The sequence below is a fragment of the Neomonachus schauinslandi genome, chromosome 1, assembly GCF_002201575.2.
Source record: "Neomonachus schauinslandi chromosome 1, ASM220157v2, whole genome shotgun sequence".
NCBI classification, from domain to species: domain Eukaryota; kingdom Metazoa; phylum Chordata; class Mammalia; order Carnivora; family Phocidae; genus Neomonachus; species Neomonachus schauinslandi.
Window position 1 is genome coordinate 155531304 of NC_058403.1, and position 23649 is coordinate 155554952.

The window sequence follows — 23649 nt, forward strand, 5'->3', positions numbered from 1 at the left end:
ATATATATATATATATATATATATATATATATATATATATATATATAATTTGCAATTGTATCATTACACTTCCATATATACAAGCTGAATGTAAAGGATCACTTGTTTTGCTAATAGGAAAATATTCCCAATTCCCCATTCTCTCCTTCTTTTCTCTTTCTCCCCTTTACCTCCCTCTATCTCCCTCTCTCCCTTTCTTTCTCTTCCTCTTTTGGCATTTCAACAAAAGGAATTTAATGCAGGAAATTGGTTTCACAGGTGATGAAAGAGCTGAGAGGCCATGAGTCAACCCAGAGATTGACCCAGAGATTGACAATAGCAGGCAGTCCCAGACATTACTAGACTAGAAGGACAGCAAAGTGGTGGGACCAGAACTAGGGTCTAGAGTCCCCCAGAGGAACTAGAGTCTTGGCAGGGTGATCTGGCAGGGGCTGGAGCCACAGGAGAGATGAGGCCACTACTGGGAAAAACCACCAAAGGAGGAGGGTGAGAAGTACTCTGTAAAAGTCTCTCTCTTTTTTTGGATTTTTTATTTATTTATTTGTCAGAGAGACAGAGAGAAAGAAATAGAGAGAGAGAGAGAGAGAGCACGAGCAGGGGGAGAAGCAGGCAGAGGGAGAAGCAGGCTCCCCACTGAGCAAGGAGCCCAACTCGGGACTCGATCCCAGGACCCTCGGATCATGACCTGAGCCGAAGGCAGACACTTAAACAACTGAGCCACCAGGCATCCCAGTCTCTTCTTAATACCATAGTCTCAGGACCCCTGGGTGTCTCAGTCTGTTAAGCATCCAACTCTTGATTTTGGCTCAGGTCATGATCTCAGGTCATGAGCCCTGTGTCTGGCTTCATGCTAGGTGTGGATCCTGCTTAAGTTTCTCTCCCTCTCCTTCTGCCCCTCCCCACCATGCTGATGCTCAATCTCTCTCTCTCTAGAAAAATATTTTAAATAAAAAAATATATCCTAGTTTCATGTCTTGGGGATCAGAATTTGTTCTATAGATAACAATTTCCTCTGTTGTATTTGCCTAACTGCACTGGCACCCTCAGGGTATCCAGGGTTACCAGGGAGAGCTTGGGACACTGAAGGTGGGCTCTTAGGTGCCCTGCCTTCCCGATGTCCAGATTTCCCCCATGTGTCATTGTGGATCCACAGATGTGGGTATCTGTAGGGCCAAGCCCATGTGGAAGGCCCAGGACTCACATAGTCAATGATGCACTCGTGGTCTTTGTCATCCCCTCGTAGCTTTCTCACTAATAGTTGGATGAAGTCCCCAAAAGTGGTTGCCATGTAAACATCTTCATTTTCTAATTCCAGTTCATCACACAGCTCCTTCATTTCCTCAACCAGTCTGGAGAAAAGAAGATGGAAAAATGGGAGCATGGGAAGAGGTTTGGCAAAACCGCATCATTGTAGTTGCAGAGGTTATGGTGCCAAACAGTTTCCTAGAACGGACCTTCATCTCAACACCCAAAGTGTGAGTATTAGTTTAGAACTGGGGTTCAGAGCCCAGTCCATGGATTCAGAAGGCCCCAGTTTCGAGTTCTGGTTCCACCACTTACTAATTTGTGACCTTGGGCAAGTGAAAAACTCCTCTGCACTTCAGTTTCTTTGCTGCAAAATTGGAATAGTAATAGCTCCTTCACCAGTTTCTGATGAGTAAATGACACAATCTACATGCTGGTAATAATAATCAATATGAGATTAATAATACTCTTTGAAAGACATTGTTAAAAGAATGAAAAGACAAACCACACATTGGGGGAAATATTTCCAAATAACATATCTGATAAAGGACTTGTATTCAGAATATATAAAGAACCCTCAAATTTCAATACTAAGAAAAAAAAAAAACAATCCAAGTAAAAATGGGCAAAAGATTGAACAGATGTTTCCCCAAAGAAGAAATACAGATGGCAAAAACCATATGAAAATATGTTCAATATCACTAATCATTAGGGAAATGAAAATTAAAACAACAATGAAATATTTCTACACACATACCAGAATATCTAAAATTAAAGTCTGATCTCATGGGGAGGAGAGATGTTGGAAGAGTAAGGGGACCCTAGGTTTGTCTTGTCTCTTCAATATAGCTAGATAGTTGTCAAATCATTCTGAACATCTGTGAAAGTAATCAGAGATCTGAGAAAAGAAATGCTGCAACTCTACAAGTAGAAAAGTGACCACTTTTTGGAAGGCAGGAGGTGTGGAGACTTGAGCTGGGGTGATATATCTGAGGATACAGTGGAGGGGGAGGGGCTTGCTTAAGGAGGCTACTGCAAAGTGTTATAAGTAACAGAGAGCAAAATCAGAGCTAGAATTCTGCTACAGTGGGGTATGTCCCTGGTTTAAAGGTGCTCAGGTGGTGAAGCAGGGCAGAATCCCAGGTGGGAAAGGATGGTCTGAGGATCCCCAGGGTCACAAGAAGAACAGGGGTGTCTGTGTGTGGCAGAGTTCCCAGGCACAAGAGTGGGGAAGCTGGCTGAAAACAGTGCTCTGTGTTGCCATTAACTGTGAACTGCTGCATGGTCATGTGACCACCTTCCTGGCAGGGGTCCAGCAAAGGCAGAAGCATGGTGAGACCCCCTTCCATCCCCTGGGAGGAACAGCATGGGTCTGTGCTGCAGGAGTCCATAAAACTTGCAGTTTTGAAATTCAGTCATGTGCTTGAGATAAAAACGCTCAGTGACAGGTCTGGTGTACACAGAGTTTGGACTGAAACTGGGGAGAGAAGTGATTGACTGCTTTTCTGTGAGGGCTCACTGAGGAGTGAGGGGTGTGAACTTTCAGCTTCTTTCTTATTTTGGGATCTAGTTTCTTTTTTTTTTTTTTAAAGATTTTATTTATTTATATGACAAAGAGAGACAGCGAGAACAGGAACACAAGCAGGGGGAGTGGGAGAGGGAGAAGCAGGCTTCCCGCTGAGCAGGGAGCCCGATGTGGGACTCAATCCCAGGACCCTGGGATCATGACCTGAGCCGAAGGCAGACGCTTAACGGCTGAGCCACCCAGGCGCCCATGGCATCTAGTTTCTTTTAACAAGCACACCAAAACACACCCAGGATCCAACTTGTTGTTTTGTTTTTTGTTTGTTTTTGTTTAGTTCTGTTTTTGTTTTGTTTCTTTTGCTTTTTCTTTTGTCATTGTTGTTTCCCTTTCTTTCTTCTTTTCTTTTCTAGACCAAATGACAACACAGAGAAATTCACCCCAAAGGAGGTAGTACTTATTGACAGAGATTTAATCAATACAAATATAAGTAAGATGTTTGAACTACAATTTAAAACAACAATAATAAAGATACTAGCTGGGCTTGAAAAAAGCAAACAAGACACTAGAGAATCCCGTACTGTAGAGATAAAAGAATTAAAACTTAGTCAGGCCTAAATTAAAAATGCTATTACTGAGACACCATCCCAAATGGAGGCTATAAAAATGAGGATGAATGAATCAAAAGAGAGAATCAGTGATATAGAAGGTAAATGATGGAAAATAAGGAACTTGAAGAGAGAAAGAAAACTATTAGATCATGAAGGGAGACTTAGAGAACTCAGTGATTCCATAAAGCAAAATAATACCCAAATAGGGGTCCCAGAAGAGGAGGAGGGGGGGAAATGGGCAGAAGGTTTATTTGAGCAAATTTTACCTGAGAACTTCCCTAATCTAGGGAAGGAAACAGGCATTCAAGTCCAGGAGGCACAGAGAAAACCCCTCAAAATCAATAAAAATAGGTCAACACCCCAACATATAATCGTGAAGCTTGCAAATTACAGAGATAAAGAGAAAATCCTGAAAGCAGCTTGGTACAAGAGGTCCTTAACCTACAATGGTAGACACATAGGCTGGTAGCAGACCTGTCCACAGAGACCTGGCAGGCCAGAAAGGATGGGCATGATGTATTCAGTGTGCTAAATGGGAAAAATATGCAGCCAAGAACTTTTTAAAAAAATTTTATTATGTTATGTTAATCACCATACATTACATCATTAGTTTTTGATGTAGTGTTCCATGACTCAATGTTTATGTATAACACCCAGTGCTCCATTCAATATGTGCCCTCTTTAATACCCATCACCAGGTTAACCCATCTCCCCACCCCCCTCCCCTCTAGAACCCTCAGTTTGTTTCTCAGAGTCCATAGTCTCTCATGGTTCGTCTCCCCCTCCGATTCCCCCCCTTCGTTTTTCCCTTCCTACTATCTTCTCTCTCTCTCTCTTTTTTAACATATAATGTATTATTTGTTTCAGAGGTACAGGTCTGTAATTCATCAGTCTTACACAATTCACAGTGCTCACCATAGCACATTCCTTCCCCAATATCTATCACCCAGCCACTCCATCCCTCCCACCACCCACCACTCCAGCAACCCTCAGTTTGTTTCCTGAAATTAAGAATTCCTCATATCGGGCGCCTGGGTGGCTCAGTTGGTTAAGCGACTGCCTTCGGCTCAGGTCATGATCCTGGAGTCCCTGGATCGAGTCCCACATCGGGCTCCCTGCTCGGCAGGGAGCCTGCTTCTCCCTCTGACCCTCCCCCCTCTCATGTGCTTGCTCTCTCTCTCAAATAAATAAATAAAATCTTTAAAAAAAAAAATAAAAAAATAAAAATAAATAAAAAAAAAAAAAAGAATTCCTCATATCAGTGAGATCATATGAAACATGTGTTTCTCTGATTGACTTATTTCGCTTGGCATAATACCCTCTAGTTCCATCCACGTTGTTGCAAATCAGCCAAGAATACTTTATCCAGCAAGGCTGTCATTCAGAATAGAAGGAGAGATAACAAGTTTCCAAGACAAACAAAACCTAAAGGAATCTGTGAACACAAAGCCAGCCCTGCAAGAAGTATTAAAGGGGATCATCTGAAAGAAGACAGAGCCCAAAAGTAAATAAGATCAGAAAGGAACAGAGACAGTCTATGGAACAGTGGCTTTACAGATAATACAATGGCATTAAATTAATATCTTTCAACAATTACTCAGAATGTAAATGGACTCAAGACTCCAATGAAAAGACATAGGGTATCAGAATGGATAAAAAAATAAGACCCATTAATATGCTGCTTACAAGAGACTCATTTTAGACTCAAAGAAACCACCAGATTGAAAGTAAGGGGGTGGAGAACCATTGGTCATGCTAATGGAAATTAAAAGAAAGCTGGAGTAGCAATCCTTATATCACACAAACAATAACTCTTTGTTTATCAAACAAACAACTTGGTTGATTTTAAACCAAAGACTGTAATAAGAGATGAAGAAAGACACTATATCATAATTAAAGGGTCTATCCAACAAGAAGATCTAACAATTGTAAGTATTTATGCCCCCAATGTGGGAGCAGCCAAATATATAAACCAATTAATAACAAAATTAAGAAACTCATTGATAATAATACAATAATAGTAGGGGACTTTAATACCCCCCTCACAGCAATGGACAGATCCTCTAAGCAGAAGTACAAAAAAGAAACAAAGACTTTGATTGACACAATGGACCAGATGAACTTTATAGCTATAGTCAGAACATTTCATCCCAACGCAGCAGAATACATATTCTTCTCAAGTGCACATAGAATGTTCTCCAGAAGAGATCACATACTAGGTCACAAATCAGGCCTCAACTGGCAAAAAAATATTGAGATCATACCATGCATATTTTCAAACCACAATGCTATAATGTGAAGTCAACCACAAGAAAAAAATTGGAAGGACCACAAATACATGGAGGTTAAAGAATATCTTATTGAAGAATGAATGGGTCAACCAGGAAATTAAAGAAGAATTTTTTAAAATTCCTGGAAACACGATTCAATGAATCGTGGATCACTACATCAAAAACTAATTATGTATGGGGGGAGGAGCAAGATGGTGGAGGAGTAGGAGACCTAAATTTCTTCTGGTCCCAGGAATTCAGCTAGATAGGGATCAAACCATTCTGAACACCTACAAACTCCACAGGAGATCAAAGAAAAGAGTAGCAGCAACTCTCTGAACAGAAAAGCGACCACTCTTTGGAAGGTAGGACGTGCGGAGAAGTGAATCTGAGGCGATATTTGGGAAGATAGATGGCGGGGGAGGGGGCCTCCATCAGCTGCTACTGGCAAGTGATACAGCAGCAGAGCACAAAATCGGAACTTTTAGAAGTCGGCTCCGCTGAGGGACATCGCTCCAGTGGCTAAGCCGGGGGTGGAACCCTTGCAGGACAGTGTGGTCTCAGGACCCTCGGGGTCACAGGAAGACCGGGGGTGTCTGAGTGCAGCAGAGCTCCCAGGTATCAGAGTGGGGAAGCCAGCTGCAGAGACGGAGCCAAGGAGCGAGCTCTCAGCTCAGGGTTGCCATAAATTGTGATCTGCGGCACAGTCAGGCCACTGCTCTTCCAGCAGGGACTCCACAAGCGGCAGATTGGGGGAGACTCACCTTCCTCCCCCGGGAGGAGCTGCGCGGGAGTGCACCGCAGGGATCTGCTGGGTTTGGAGACTCCACCCGGGGTCGGGTGCCAAAGATAGAAACACTTGGTCACAGGCCAGGTGAGCACGGAGTGCGGCCGGAGACCAGGGAGACGGGAGTGACTGACGGCTTTTCTCTGGGGTCTCACTGAGGAGCGGGGCCCCGAGTTCTCGACTCCTCTGGGGCAGAGATTGGGAGGCCGCCATTTTCACTCTCCACCTCCAAAGCTGTACAGAAAGCTCGCAGGGAACAAAAACTCTGGAGAGCAAACCCGAGCAGATTACTTAGCCGGGAGGGGGCAAGGGCAGGGCAATTCCGCCTCTGGCAGAGACATTTGGAAACCACAGCAACAGGCCCCTCCCCAGAAGATCAGCGAGAACAGCCAGCCAAGACCAAGTTTACCGATCAATGAGAACGGCAGAACTCCAGCGCTAGGGAACTACTGCACATAGAATTCATGGCTTTTTTACCATGATTCTTTAGTCTTTCAAAGTTAATTTTTTTTTAACTGTCTTTTTTTCTTTTTCTCTTTTTTTTTGAGTTTTTCTTTTTCCCTTTTTCAACCAACATCTTATCAATCCCTTTTTTTAAAAAAACATTTTTATTTTTCATTTTTAGAGTCATATTCTATCCCTTCATAGTAGTTACCCGTATTTTTGGCATATATATATAAGTTGTTCTCTCTTTAAAATTTTGAGATCGTTTCTTCTAACAGATTAAAATATACCTTAAATCTCTAGTATATGGTTTTTTCTACTCCCCTGCCTGATCACATTCTCTCCCTTTTTTTTCTTTTTTCTTTTTTTAAGTCCTCTCTTTCTTTTTTCAAACAACTTCTTATCAATTCGTTTTATAAAATTTTTTATAATTTCCATCTTTACAGTCATATTCCATCCCCTCATCATATCAACCCTTATTTTTGTACATATATAAGTTTTTCTTTCTTTAAAATTTTGGGAGGCACTTTCTTCTAAAAGACCAAAATACACCCCAAATCTAGTGTGTGGCACTGATCTATATACCAGCCTGATCATATTTGATCACATTCTGGTTTTTTTTGTTGTTGTTGTTCTGTTTTGTTTGTTTTTGTTTCTTTTTATCTTTATCTTTATCTTTTTCTTTTTTCTCTCTTTCTGTTTCTTTTTCCACTGCTTCAGGTCTTTTCTGATTTGTTTAGAGTATATTTTCTGGGGACGTTGTTACTCTACTAGCATTTTGTTTTCTCATTAATCTATTCTCCTCTGCACAAAATGACAAGATGGAAAAAATCACCTCAACAAAAAGAACAAGAGGTAGTACCGACTGCCAGGGACCTACTCAATATGGACATTAGTACGATGTCAGATCTAGAGTTCAGAATCATCACTTTAAAGATACTAGCTGGGCTTGAAAAAAATATGAAAGTTGTTAGAGAAAACCTTTCTGGAGAAGTAAAAGAACTAAAATCTAACCAAGTAGAAATCAAAAAGGCTATTAATGAGGTGCAATCAAAAATGGGGGCGCTAACTGCTAGGATAAATGAGGCAGAAGAGAGAATCAGTAATATAGAAGACCAAATGATGGAAAATAAAGAAGCTGAGAAAAAGAGAGATAAACAACTACTGGATCATGAGGGCAGAATTTGAGAGATAAGCGATACCATAAGACAAAACAATATTAGAATAATTGGGATCCCAGAAGAAGAAGAAAGAGAGAGAGGGACAGAAGGTATAATGGAGCAAATTATAGCAGAGAACTTCCCTAATTTGGGGAAGGAAACAGGCATCAAAATCCAGGAGGCACAGAGAACCCCTCTCAAAATCAATAAAAATAGGTCAACACCCCGACATCTAATAGTAAAACTTACGAGTCTCATAGACAAAGAGAAAATCCTGAAAGCAGCTCGGGAGAAGAGATATGTAACCAAAAATGGTAGAAACATTAGATTGGCAACAGACCTATCCACAGAGACCTGGCAGGCCAGAAAGGACTGGCAGGATATATTCAGAGCACTAAATGAGAAAAATATGCAGCCAAGAATACTATATCCAGCTAGGCTGTCATTGAAAATTGAAGGAGAGATAAAAAGCTTCCAGGACAAACAAAAACTAAAGGAATTTGCAAACACAAAACCAGCCCTACAAGAAATCTTGAAAGGGGTCCTCTAAGCAAAGAGAGAGCCTAAAAACAACATAGACCAGAAAGGAACACAGACAATATACGGTAACAGTCACCTTACAGGCAGTACAATGGCATTAAATTCCTATCTTTCAATAGTTACCCTGAATGTACATGGGCTAAATGCCCCAATCAAAAGACACAGGCTATCAGACTGGATTAAAAAACAAGACCCATCGATATGCTGTCTGCAAGAGACTCATTTTAGAACCAAGGACACCCCCAGATTGAAAGTGAGGGGGTGGAAAACCATTTACCATGCTAATGGACACCAAAAGAAAGCTGGGGTAGCAATCCTTATATCAGACAAATTAGATTTTAACCAAAGATTGTAATAAGAGATGAGGAAGGACATTATATTCTACTTAAAGGGCCTATCCAACAAGAAGATCTAACAGTTGTAAATATCTATGCCCCTAACATGGGAGCAGCCAATTATATAAGCCAATTAATAACAAAAGCAAAGAAACACATCAACAACAATACAATAATAGTGGGGGACTTTAACACCCCCCTCACTGAAATGGACAGATCGTCTAAGCAAAAGATCAACAAGGAAATAAAGACTTTAAATGACACACTGGACCAAATGGACTTCACAGACATATTCAGAACATTCCATCCCAAAGCAACGGAATACACATCTTCTCTAGTCCCCATGGAACATTCTCCAGAATAGATCACATCCTAGGTCATAAATTAGGTCTCAACCGGTACCAAAAGATTGGGATCATTCCCTGCCTATTTTCAGACCACAATGCTTTGAAACTAGAACTCAATCACAAGAGGAAAGTCGGAAAGAACTCAAATACATGGAGGCTAAAGAGCATCCTACTGAAGAATGAATGGGACAACCAGGAAATTAAAGAAGAATTAAAAAAATACATGGAAACCAATGAAAATGAAAACACAACTGTTCAAAATCTTTGGGATGCAGCAAAGGCAGTCCTAAGAGGAAAGTATATAGCAATACAAGCCTTTCTCAAGAAACAAGAAAGGTCTCAAGTACACAACCTAACCCTACACCTAACGGAGCTGGAGAAAGAACAGCAAATGAAGCCTAAACCCAGCAGGAGAAGAGAAATAATAAAGATCAGAGCAGAAATCAACGAAATAGAAACTAAAAGAACAGTAGAACAGATCAACGAAACTAGGAGCTGGTTCTTTGAAAGAATTAACAAGATTGATAAACCCCTGGCCAGACTTATCAAAAAGAAAAGAGAAATGACCAAAATCAACAAAATCATGAATGAAAGAGGAGAGATCACAACCAACACCAAAGAAATACAAACAATTATAAGAACATATTATGAGCAACTCTATGCCAGCAAATTAGATAACCTGGAAGAAATGGATGCATTCCTAGAGATGTCCCAACTACCAAAACTGAACCAGGAAGAAATAGAAAACCTGAACAGACCTATAACCACTAAGGAAATTGAAGCAGTCATCAAAAATCTCCCAAAAAACAAAAGCCCAGGGCCAGATGGCTTCCCAAGGGAGTTCTACCAAACATTCCAAGAAGAATTAATACCTATTCTTCTGAAACTGTTCCAAAAAATAGAAATGGAAGGAAAACTTCCAAACTCATTTTATGAGGCCAGCATTACCTTGATCCCAAAACCAGACAAAGACTCCATCAAAAAGAATTACAGACCAATATCCCTGATGAACATGCATGCAAATATTCTCACCAAAATACCAGCCAATAGGATCCAACAGTACATTAAAAGGATTATTCACCAAGACCAAGTGGGATTTATCCCTGGGCTGCAAGGTTGGTTCAACATCCACAAACCAATCAACGTGATACAATACATTAACAAAAGAAAGAACAAGAATCATATGATCCTCTCAATAGATGCAGAAAAAGCTTTTGACAAAGTACAGCATCCTTTCTTGATCAAAACTCTTCAGAGTATAGGGATAGAGGGTACATACCTCAATATCATAAAAGCCATCTATGAAAAACCTACAGCGAATATCATTCTCAATGGGGAAAAACTGAGAGGTCTCCCGCTAAGGTCAGGAACGCAGCAGGGATGTCCACTATCACCACTGCTATTCAACATAGTATTGGAAGTCCTAGCCACAGCAATCAGACAACAAAAAGAAATAAAAGGCATCCAAATTGGCAAAGAAGAAGTCAAACTCTCACTCTTTGCAGATGATATGACACTTTATGTGGAAAACCCCAAAGACTCCACCCCAAAACTGCTATAACTCATACAGGAATTCAGTAAAGTGGCAGGATATAAAATCAATGCACAGAAGTCAGTGGCAACCCTTACACCAACAACAAGACAGAAGAAAGAGAAATTAAGGAGTCAATCCCATTTACAATTGCACCCAAAACCATAAGATACCTAGGAATAAATCTAACCAAAGAGACAAAGGATCTGTACTCAGAAAACTATAAAATACTCATGAAAGAAATTGAGGAAGACACAAAGAAATGGAGAAACATTCCATGCTCATGGATTGGAAGAACAAATATTGTGAAGATGTCAATGCTACCTAGAGCAATCAACACATTCAATGCAATCCCCATCAAAATACCATCCACTTTTTTCAAAGAAATGGAACAAATCATCCTAAAATTTGTATGAAACCAGAAAAGACCCTGCATAGCCAGAGGAATGTTGAAAAAGAAAAGCAAAGCTGGCGGCATCACAATTCCGGACTTCCAGCTCTATTACAAAGCTGTCATCATCAAGACAGCATGGTACTGGCACAAAAACAGACACATAGATCAATGGAACAGAATAGAGAGCCCAGAAATGGACCCTCAACTCTATGGTCAACTCATCTTTGACAAAGCAGGAATGAATGTCCAATGGAATAAAGACAGTCTCTTCAACAAATGGTGTTTGGAAAATTGGATAGCCACATGCAGAAGAATGAAACTGGACCATTTCCTTACAGCACACACAAAAATAGACTCCAGATGGCTGAAAGACCTCAATGTGAGACAGGAGTCCATCAAAATCCTAAAGGAGAACACAGGCAGCAACCTCTTTGACCTCAGCCGAAGCAACTTCTTCCTAGAAACATCACCAAAGGCAAGGGAAGCAAGGGCAAAAATGAACTATTGGGACTTCATCAAGATAAAAAGCTTTTGCAAAGCAAAGGAAACAGTCAACAAAACCAAAAGACAACCAACAGAATGGGAAAAGATATTTGCAAATGACATATCAGATAAAGGGCTAGTATCCAAAATCTATAAAGAACTCATCAAACTCAACACCCAAAGAACAAAGAATCCAATCAAGAAATGGGCAGAAGACATGAACAGACATTTTTCCAAAGAAGACATCCAAATGGCCAACAAGACACATGAAAAAGTGCTCAACATTGCTCGGCATTAGGGAAATCCAAATCAAAACCTCAATGAGATACCACCTCACACCAGTCAGAATGGCTAAAATTAACAAGTCAGGAAATGACAGATGTTGGCGAGGATGCGGAGAAAGGGGAACCCTCCTACACTGTTGGTAGGAATGCAAGCTGGTGCAGCCACTCTGGAAAACAGTATGGAGGTTCCTCAAAAAGTTGAAAATAGAGCTACCCTATGACTCAGCAATTGCACTACTGGGTATTTACCCCAAAGATACAAAAGTAGGGATCCGAAATGGTACGTGCACCCCGATGTTTATAGCAGCAATGTCCACAATAGCCAAACTGTGGAAAGAGCCAAGATGTCCATCGACAGATGAATGGATAAAGAAGATGTGGTATATATACACAACGGAATAGTATGCAGCCATCAAAAGGAATGAGATCTTGCCATTTGCAATGACGTGGATGGAACTGGAGGGTATTATGTTGAGTGAAATAAGTCAAACAGAGAAAGACATGTATCATATGACCTCACTGATATGAGGAATTCTTAATCGCAGGAAACAAACTGAGGGTTGCTGGAGTGGGGGGTGGGGTAGGAGGGATGGGGTGACTGGGTGATAGACACTGGGGAGGGTATGTGCTCTGGTAAGCACTGTGAATTGTGCAAGACTGTTGAATCTCAGATCTGTACCTCTGAAACAAATAATGCAATATATGTTAAGAAAAAAAAAAAGAAGAAGAAGAAGGTAGCAGGAGGGGAAGAATGAAGTGGGGGAAATCGGAGGGGTAGATGAACCATGAGAGACGATGGACTCTGAAAAACAAACTGAGGGTTCTAGAGGGGAGGGGGGTGGGAGGATGGGTTAGCCTGGTGGTGGGTATTGAGGAGGGCACATTCTGCATAGAGCACAGGGTGTTATGCACAAACAATGAATCATGGAACACTACATCTAAAACTAATGATGTAATGTATGGGGATTAACATAAGAATAAAAAATAAATAAATAAATAAATAAATAAATAAAAATCAACTCAAAATGGATTAAAGACTTAATCAAAGACCTGAAATTACAAAACTCCTAGAAGAAAATATAGGGAATTTTTTCATAAAATTGGTTTTAGTGATGATTTCTTGGATATTATATCAAAATCATGGCAACAAAAGCAAAAACAGACAAGTAGAACTACATTAAATAAAAATCTTCTGCACAGCAAGGGAAACAATCAATAGAGTGGTAAGGCAATCTATAGGAAGGGAGAAAATATTTGCAAACAATATATCTGAGGGGTTAATATCCAAAATATATAAGGAACTCCTACAATTCAACAGCAAATCCCCCCAAATAATCCAATTTAAAATGGGCAAAAGACTTAAATATACATTTTTCCAAAGACACATACAAATGACCAACAGCTATATGAAAAGATCCTCAATATCACCAATCATTAGGGACATGAATGTCAAAACCACAATGAGATATCACCTCACAACTCTGAGGATGGTCTTTTTTTAAGTGCTAAAAGAGAAATTGGAACCCTTGTGCACTGTTGGTAGGAATCTGAAATGGTGCTGCCACTATGGACAGCAGTGTTGATATTGCTGAAAACATTAAAAATAGAACTGCCAAGGGCACGTGGCTGGCTCAGTCAGAGGAGCATATGACTCTTGATCTCAGGGTTATGAGTTTGAACCCCACATTGGGTGTAGAGATTACTTAAATAAATAAATAATTTAAAATATTAGAACTACCATAAGACCCAGCAATCCCACTTTTGGGTATTTACCCAAAAGAATTGAAATCAGGATCTCCAGGAGATAGGTGCACTCCCATATTCATTATTCACAAGAGCAAAGGCAGAAACAACCTAAATGTCCACCAATGGATGAATAAAGAAAATGCGGTGTAGATATACAATGGGATATTATTCAGCCTTAAAAAAGAAGGACGTCATGTCACATACTACAACACGTTTAAACCTGATTATGCTGTGAAATAAGCCAGTCAAAGAAGGACAAATACTAAATGATTCCACTCATATAATGTATATCAAGTAATCAAACTCATAGAAGCAGAGAGTAGAATGATGGTTGCCAGGAGCTGGGTGGGGATTTGCTGTTCAATGGGTATAAAATTTCATTCATGAAAGATTAAAAAGTTCTGGATATCTGTTGTACACCATGTGCTTATAGTTAACAATACTGGAATGTACACTTAAAAATTTGTTAAGAAGGTGGATCTCATATGTTTTTTTACCATAATAGAAACAAAAGGATATATGCTCTTAAGTATTCACAAAACAAAAAAAGCATCAGTTTTATCTGCATCCTCCAATTGACCTCAGCTCAGAAGCTCTAGGCAGCTCTGGCTTGTCCTCAGGACATCATTTTCTCAGGTGTCTGAAATTCTTCTTCTGAGCAGTATTAAAAAAAAAAAAAAAGCAAACACTGATTTTATTCTTCATACTGACCACACACATAAATCAGAATGAGATATAAGAGACCTGTAGTGTCCAAGGTTTCCAAGCATACAGGCCCATTTCAGCCCTTTTAATGTGTGGTAGGTTGCAAAACTGGCTACAATGCTCCACCCCTTCTGTAGTCCCAGCCTTTAGAGCACCTGCCATTAGAAGGTGGTGTCCATTTCCTTACTCCTTGAAGTTGGGCCAACTCCATGACTTGCTTTGGCCATAAATGCAGCAGATATGATGTACTTTCTTGGACCCTCTGCCTCCTAGGACCTTCTCACCATCATTTGAACAAGCCTGCACTGGCCCTCTAATGGGGCCATCCTAGACCAACCAGCCCCCAGCTGTCCTGGGAGCTGACCACAAACACTTAAGTGAGCCCAGCTGACATCAGTCTGGCCCAGATCAACTGAGCCCAGCCCAAACTGTTGACCCACAGAACCATGAGCTTAAAAAATGGTGGTGTTTTAAGCCACTATCTTTTGAGGTGCTTTGTTACACAGCAAAAACTAACTGATACAATACATATCCCCAATTCTTATGATCATAGTTACTCTTCTGAATTAACCCCTTTTAAGATCCTCCCCAGAATCTCCTCCAGGTACACAGCATGGATCTCTTCCTCAAACTACTATTTGCATGAAGCTTTTTATTATAATATCATTAAAATAAAGGAGAGAGGCCTCTCATCAGGATAACTTGTCGTTACTCAATTCAGCCTCAGGTGGACTTTTCAATTTGGTCAGACAGCAGCTTCATTCTTGGCTCACCTCAGAGCACAAATGTTAGCCTCCTCCTTGTTTTTTTTCCCCCAAAGTTCTTGGAAACACGTAAGTCTTCCCTTGCATTCACAGGGGACTAGATTTCACATATCCTAGGTCACTCTGGATCCCTTTCCCTCATCAGTGCACTCCTCTGATTGGCACTCCCCACTCTACAGCTCTACTGAAGGAACCCAAATGCAGAGCTCAGTTGAGTGTTTCTGACACTCTTCTGAACACTGTATCAATAGCACATACTTCCTTAATTTCACACATGAATTTTTCTCTACTTAAGTGAGCTCCACAGAATTTCCTTTGCACCTTCCTGAAGCACAAGAAACCTCTCTCCATGTGTGGTACACATCTTTGCTTCTGCCTTCACAACACCCACTTCCCCTGCTTCTGGGAACAGCATTGACACTTTCCAAGGGAACAACTTTCTCCTCTCTTTCTAGAGATGTGGGTTGAATGTAGTCCTATCAACCCTTGGCTGCAGAGGTGGGCACGTGACCCAGCTCTGGCAGGTCAGAGCATGCCTCCTCCTGGCCAGCAATTGATTCTTACTGGGGCACAGGACTCCATCAGAACCAGTCAAATTCAAGTCTAGGACTTATGTGGAAACTGTCAGAGACCAACCACCTTTTGACTGGAAATGCTGATAACACAAGAAATTAGAACAGAGCTACTGGGCAGCCATCTTGTCACTATGAAGAGAAATCCTGCCCCAAAATGAAGCAATAGACACTGACAATGTTAATGACATAATTTGAGTCTTTGGAGTAATCAGCCATGCCTAAGAAAGCTATCATGATCCTTTTGGCTTTTTTGTTCTTTTTTGTTTAAACCAGACTGAACTAAGTTACGGTTGCTTGCAAACAAAGATGTTCTACTACATCCCACATCTTTCCCTTTATACAAATTAGAACTTACCACTGTTAAATGGAAAGCAGGATGATTCATATGAAGTTGAAGAATGGTTAACCTAGTCTATGGTGATCCCTAGCTGCCCATTCCCTTTCCCTATACACTTTGGCTTTCACTGGGGATGTCGGAGCTTATGGCAGTTTTAAGATGGAGCTGCACATTGTTTGATCCTCCTCCCACTGAGGGCTGGGTCCCAGTGCCCCAGCTCTTGCCATTGAATCTGGACAGGCTTGTGACCACGGAGAACAATCAGGTCAGTGGCAGTGATGCCATGTGACCTTCCAGGCTTGGTCTTCATCTGCCTTGTTTGCTGGCACCAGCATGCTCAGAGCCATAAGCCACCACCTACAATGCCACCAAATCCCAGAGCAGCCACTCTGGTGCTACAACACATAGGTGCCTAGTCGGCAGTGCCACCTCAGCAGATGCCAGCCCTCCAGGCCCAATGGCCAGACACAGCAGTGAGAAGCCACCTTGGAGGACGATACCCCTTCCCTGCTCTTCCAGATCCTGCCAGTCCACTGACCCATCACCATTCAAGGTGATCCCCCAAGGCCTATACACATGGGTCCTTTCTGGATCCCTGATCTGAATGATCCACAGACATAACAAATGGAGGTTGTTTCCTGCCACTCAGTTTTAGTGTGGTTTGTGACACAGCCACAGACACCTGGGACCGGACCCCTCCACTCCTGGCCTTACCTCACAACGTCCACTGATGCAGCCCCTGACTTGAAGAAATCGGTGGAGTCTTCCACCTCCAGGACACTGGGGAGAATCCGTTTCCAGGCACTCTAAAAAACAGATGCAATGAGAAAGGGCTCACAGGGGAGCTGGGAGAAGGCACCTTTGGGGTGAGAGCAACCCCTGATATGTGTTTGGACCACCTATTGCCAGGCTGGGCTTTCTGCCCACTCCAAGGCGCTGCTGCTCTCAGGAGCCTCATGGTAATGGAGCGATTGCCTCCTTGGGGAAGTAGAAGCCCAAGGAGCTCAGCTACTGTCCTCCTGCCCACCTCACCTTGACCCCAACTTCTTTGGGATCTCCATACCAGTTCAGGGGCAGCAGGAAGACCAGACATGGAGAGCTCAGGGCGTGGCTGTGGACCAGCTACTCCCAAGCCCACTTCATGCCCAGCCTCACCTGGGTGCTGTCATCCAAGGGAGGTCCCCAGAGTGACACTGGTGTTTGGGTATGTTGCATTGTGGAAGGGAAAGCAAAGTGTGGGGGTGGTTCTCAGGGTAAAAATGAGGCACACTGATGGGGCTCAGGAGGCCTGGGTCTTCTCACTGATAGCTGGTTCTATGCCCCTCTGTCCTGGGGCCTGTGGAGGGCAGCAGTGCCCACCAGCCAGCCCCATGGATGAGCATGGAAAGGGCAGTGCCAGTGGCCAACACCATCCAGAATTCTAAGACCATCCAGTGGGTCAGGATGGGATGGCTGTTCTCTGGCTGGGTTCCCAGTTGGGCCTCTCAGGACAGAAGAGGATGCCTCACACTCTTTCTGAACTTCAGGCCTGGCTGGTCACTGGTCCAGATGGAGGTGGGAAGGTCCAGTTAGGACCAGCCCCCTGGCACCCTTAACCCAACTTCTCCTTGGCTCTTTCATTCTTGGAAGGGTGTTGTGATTTGCCCTTCCCATCCTCAGTGTGACCATCAGCAGCCATGCTGAGCCAGTGGGGATAGCCCCACTGGACTCCTGCCTGCCCTCAGGCCTCCGTCTGGGTCTTTGCCCACTAGTGATGCCCTTCTCTGAACCCCAGCTCATGTTTAAATCCTGGGCATCCTCTGGGGCCAACTGCTGTGTCACTTCTTCCCTGAAATCTTCACTGACTGCTCTGCTGGCAAGGGCTACCCTCTTCAGACTCAAGTGGCCTGGGGCCACAGGTCACCTGCTGATATATGGGTGTACCATCCTATGATGCCTACGAGATGCACTGGCCCTTATAAGATGCGTATGGAACCTCTGAGAGGCAGTGCACCTCAAAGCCGCACTGCCTCACTCAGACCCCAGCTTGGCTCCTGACAAGCCATGGAGATGTAGACAGCCCCTCAATGCCTACTTCTTCATCTGTGCAAGAGGCTGATAACGGCTGTGGGGATGTCTTGCCTGAGGCAGGAAGGGCATTTGGTGTACAGAGGAGCTCAGCAAATGTGGCATTTGTGCCACCTGCAGTGCTCTGCACAGCCCTGGCTCAGGAGGGTGTTTGGCTGGGCTTGTTGCCCACGGCCCACTCCAGCCCACGGCATGCACTTGGTGAGTCTGCTGAATGGAGAACACAGCTGACCCCTGCTAGCGCCACTAGGCTGGGCTCTCTCCATCAACACCAGGGCCACAACCACCCCACACTGCCCTCTCCTCCCTGGCTATCTCCCCTCCCCCTCAGTTGCCTCCAGACCTCCCCTCCCCCTCAGTCGCCTCCAGGCATTCTGAAAGGGACAGCCCAGCTATGACCAACAGGTGTCATGATAACAATGCTAAGGATGACCGAGGCCATGTGGCAAGCAGCACAGCAGTGGAGGCCAGGACTCCAGCCCCACCAGCTTGGCTCCAAGCCCAGGCCTGTGCTCATCTGCTGTGACCCCGCCTTGGGCCTCAGCTCCTCGGCTGGGAGATGAAGGTAATAACAACACCTGCTTCATGGAGTTATTACAGTAATTAAACACAATACCATTCCTGAAGTGTTTAGAACATGACATGGGTACACACTCTGCAAGTATGTGCTTCTTTTGATGACCGTTAGGCTCCCTGCCAACATTTATTGAGGTCCTCATAGGTGCTGCTGAATGGACCCTCTCCATATGTGTTCTCTCCTCTACCACTCACAACACCCATGGGCGTGGGGTTTATTCTTCCCAGTGCACAGATGAAGGACACAGTTGTAGCAGGTTCTAACTCAGGTTTAACATACAACCTTAGCCCACCCCGAGTGCCACTCAACTGGAAGCTCCAGAAGGCCAATTTGTCCAGCAGCTGACCCAGTAATCCCCAGTGGGCACAGGGCTGGGGCCAGAGCAGTGGCTCCAAGAATAGTTTTGAATGAACAGGCTTTTTTTTTTTCTCCTTTTTTTTACAGACATTCAGAATATTTAGCTTTCTACTAAGGAAGTGCTCAGTACCCTCTGGAGCAAGGCCAGCTCCTCATGTCCCTCCCTTGCTGAGTCCTGTCCCCTGCACTTGTCATCAACACCCACGGTCACCATTGTGGCTGCAAACTGGCCCACCTTCACTAAACACATCTCTCCTTCCCCCAGAACTCTCTCCATTCACCTCTCAGGGCAAACCTCCCCTCCTCCTGCCCAGGGGAGCCTGCCTTGATTATTCCTTCTGAAGTCGTCCTCCGGCCTCCAAGGACCTTGTTTCCATCACCCTGTTATTTAGCTCATGGCACTTCTCTTTGTCTGAAATTATCTTGTTTATGTTTGGCTGTTCATTGGCTCTCTTCCCCATGGAAAGGGACACTTCATGACAACAGGGACACTGCTTATTGTCATATTCCTAGTGTCTGACTTAGCACCTGGTATTTGATAGGAGCCCATATGTATTTCTTAAATAAGTCACTGAGTACATGATTGAATGAGTGAAAATTCATCTAACGCCTTCCATTCAATAAGGCTAAATGCCATCGATACCATGTCTCCCAAGGAGAGAGAGATGAGTGGGGGGAGCAGGAAGGACGAGGAACGACTCTAGGAGGTGACCACTGATTCAACTTGTGGTCGAAGGGACTGAGTCTCAGAGAGGGAAGTGCTCTCTGGCATCATGCAGGGCAGCTGGACTGGAGCCCAGGTCTGCCTGACTATGATGCCCATGCTGGTCACAGTGCAAGAGACTCCTTCTCAGGGAGCTTTTCTGGAAGGTTACAGTGCACACATTCTCATCAAAGTGTCATGGACTTGGCACCTGCCTTTGTCATCTACCCAGGGGCTTCTTGCTTCATTTGTCCACCACTGACAAGGAGTCCTTAGGAAAGTCAGACCCAGCCAGCCAAATCCCAGTGCTCCAGTGACAGAAGAAGAGAGTAAGGGGACATCAGAAAACCCCAAGACAGGACAGAACCATCACTGTGCCTGGGGTAAGCACATAAATCCATTGAGGGTGTGCACACCCAACTCCAGGGAGCATGAGTCAAAAAACACATGTGCGGTGCACAACCTGCACAATCAGACAGAATCCCTGAGGGGTCTCTTACCCTCACAGCCTCTGCCATGACCAGCTCTTCCTCAGTCAGCTCAAGGGCATTGCTGTCCACTCCCTTGAAGAAGTGGGAGGCTGGGATCATCTTGCCATCCTCCAGCTGGAGGTTCTTCACCAGCAGCTGCAAAAAGAAGGTTTCACAGCACCTAAGGTTGCCCTCCTCTCAGGGAAAAGAGCAATTTCACACAGAGCACTGTGCTGGGCACCCCACACACTTCATCTCCAACCCTCACCACAAGAAAGGCACAAGATTAATGAGGAAGAGAGACGTTCAGAGTGGGCGTGCTGGCTAACCTAGGGACACGGAGGGAATGGTAGAGCTCACGTCTGCCGGTCACCCACCCCCACCAAGCTCTCACTTCTTTTTAAGTGTAATGATTTTATTATTTCTATAAAAATGCCTACTTATTAGACAAAAATAATTCAATCACGACTTTGAAAGTCAATCAAGAAAACAACTAATCCCCCAATAGTACATCTCCCAGAAACCCCATGGAAACATCTGGTGAAGGTCATCGGATGTCCCATGGGGCCTAGAGGTGGGAAGAGGAGCAGACGAGCACATCTGTGTTTGACAAGAGTGGTTTCTAAGAATGGCACACTCTATATCCACTCTGATATAACTAGAGCCAGGTTCCCTGCCTGATCTCCACCCTTTTGCCTTTTGGAGATACTTGGGAGCTTTCCGTGAGCTAAAGCCCAGCCAGACTCAGCTAGAAGTTTCTGAAAGATGCTTCAACCAAGGGTCTCTGCCAAGGCTGCTTCCTTTGCTTTGCTGTCCTGTGGACATCATGGAAGGTGCAGTTGGTGCCCCCCTATCCAGAGCTCCTCTTCGATGGTGTCCCCATCCTCCAGCTGCTGCATGGGTGAGCCATTAGCAGCCTACATCTGCACCTTCCTACTCCATGGATGTTGCTGGATAGACACAGCCACAGACAGAGAGACCCAGGGACTATGCCTCATTGCCAATCCCCTTCCCCAGGGGCAGCAGAAACTGAGGACTTAGTGATGTGAGCATGCAGGGGCATAATCAGCAGATGCAATTCACACTGGGTGAGATAAAGGCTGGAAGACTCCAGAACCCCTATATCTTTGCTTATCATTGTCCTCTGCCCCAGCTTAGACCTAGGTTGTATGGGATTTTCCAAGAGTACTCCCTCGATAAATCAGATGCACAAGAACTCCTATCTCAGATGCTGCTTCTAGGGAACTTGACCCAAGACAGATAGCATATTTCAACTGCATGTATCAAGCATGAATACCTAAAACACCTGATCACTATAAATTGCAGACACTGATGGCAGCCTCAGGCCCTCCAATGGCAGGGCACAGCAGGGTGGGCACCCAGAGTGAGCTCACACCAAGCCCCAGAAAAGCTGCTCCACTTTCCATCTGGCCTATACACACTGATGCAGCCAATGGTTCAACATCCACAGGGTTAGCTGAAATCCTCAAAGTGCTTGGAGACCCCTCCCTGTACTCCTTCTTCTCAGCCCCCAGTATCTTAAGGTCCAGACCTGCCAACCACTGGACGGAGTAAGTATTAGTGGTGAAGAGGTGGGCCTTGGAGCCAGAATTTTAGGGCTTGAATTCCAGCTCTGCCACAAACTAACTTGGTGATGTTAGGAGGGTTATTTAAACCTCTTTGCTTCAGTTTTCTTTTCTGTAAAATGAGTATAATACATATCTCATACAGTTGTTGGGAAAATCAAATTTAATAAATTGTTTTAAAATAGTGCCCAGGCACACAGAAGGCACTCCATCAATGTTAGCTGTTACTCAGAGTCGCAGAGTCTGCTAACGTGAGTCAGGGCATGGAGTGTGCCCAGCATGGCTTCAAGGGTTCTTCACCATGATGTCCCTGTTCAGAAAGAAGGAAACTGAGGCACAGAGATTCAGTGACCACACCCAGTGGCACTTGGACACTCTGCTGGACCAAAATGAGGCTCCAAGTTCAGGGCCCCTGGGACAGGGCCTCTCCCTGATTCCAGTACCCTCACAGGGCACCCAGCTCTGGCTGAGGAGCCTGGTCAGGAAGAGCAAGGAAGGGGCCAGCCTTCCCAGAACAGGAAAGTACAAACATAGGGTTTTCCAGACTCCCAGAGCCTGCAGTCTCATTTTCCCATTTTCTCCAGAGCAGCCTGGGGGTCTAACTTCCAGACCTGAGCCCCTGGAGCCTACAGTATAGACACGTGACTGACAGCAGCACCATTACCATTCTGTCATCATTCCCGAAAAGGATGAGTCCCGCTTTGGTGACTACCCCTGGCCGATGGGCTCCCAGGATGGGCAAATCTTCTCCCTTGGGCACCAAGCCTGCAGTGTTCAGCGTTGAGTTGAAGAAAGTCAGCTTCTGTTGAGGACAGGAAAACCAGAAGATGGTGGATGAAAAAGCCTCCCACTGCTGGCAGCCCAGGCAAGTCTGAGCAGGGTTAAGGGATGAAGGGGGGCCAGGCAGGGCCAGGGAGAGGAAGGAGGGGGCCAGGGCAGCCACAACGCAAGAACTGCAAACCCAAGAACTCTGCCTCTAGGGGCACAAACAAGACCTGGAGGAGCCTTGGAGGCCTCATGGAGCCCTCAAGCCCTGGACGTCCTTTAGACCCTACTAACTGGCCCTTGGCCTCAGATCTCAGGCAGACAGACACCAGGAGAAAATACGCTCAAGGCATCACAGAGTGCCCTGGGGATGCCACCAAGCACTGGTCACTTTGCAAAGACTCTTGTGGTGATGAGGGCAGGAGAGAGACTCCTGGACAGAGTCTGGGCAGCTGGACAGCAGTCAGGGGTTTGGACAGTCTGAAGCTTTGTGGAGGACAGGACTGCCCTCTGTGGGGAACAGATGAAGGTCCCCACTCACAGTCCTGCCAACAACTCCCAGTGCCTCTCAAGAGCCTGTGAGCCCCAGGGCTCACCATCTTCAGCATCTGAAGAATGCCACTGCCCAAACCCTGGCCTAAGCATACTGCCCCTCTCCACTAGGGCCAAGTCAAAGTCAGAGCTGGACTTGGGATCTCTGTGAGCCCAGGGGTGGGACTCAAAATATTTTACAAGAAATATAGCTTGAAGAACATTCCACCCTAAAACAACAGAATACTCATTCTTCTCGAGCACACATGGAACTTTCTCCAGAAGAGACCACATACTGGGTCACAAATCAGGTCTCAATCGATACCAAAAGATTGAGATTATTCCCTGCATATTCTCAGACCACGATGCTCTAAAACTGGAACTCAATCCCAAGAAAAAATTTGGCAGAAATTCAAACACTTGGAAGCTAAAGACCACTCTGCTCAAGAATGTTTGGGTCAACCAAGAAATCAAAGAAGAACTTAAACAATTCATGGAAATCAATGAGAACAA

At 44.3% G+C, this 23649-nt stretch overlaps 1 protein-coding gene across 1 annotated transcript in view; it reads right to left on the reverse strand.

Moving 5' to 3' along the window:
- The window catches only part of ALDH1L1 (aldehyde dehydrogenase 1 family member L1), a 103998-nt gene that overhangs the window by 42156 nt on the left and 38193 nt on the right, over nucleotides 1-23649 (reverse strand). Inside the window, exons 8-11 of the mRNA XM_044912678.1 lie at nucleotides 22505-22642; nucleotides 20285-20410; nucleotides 16795-16886; nucleotides 1198-1349 (exon numbers count right to left, since the gene is read on the reverse strand). Of these exons, the coding sequence (XP_044768613.1) occupies nucleotides 1198-1349; nucleotides 16795-16886; nucleotides 20285-20410; nucleotides 22505-22642 (508 nt within the window). The remainder of the gene's footprint in view (nucleotides 1-1197; nucleotides 1350-16794; nucleotides 16887-20284; nucleotides 20411-22504; nucleotides 22643-23649) is intronic.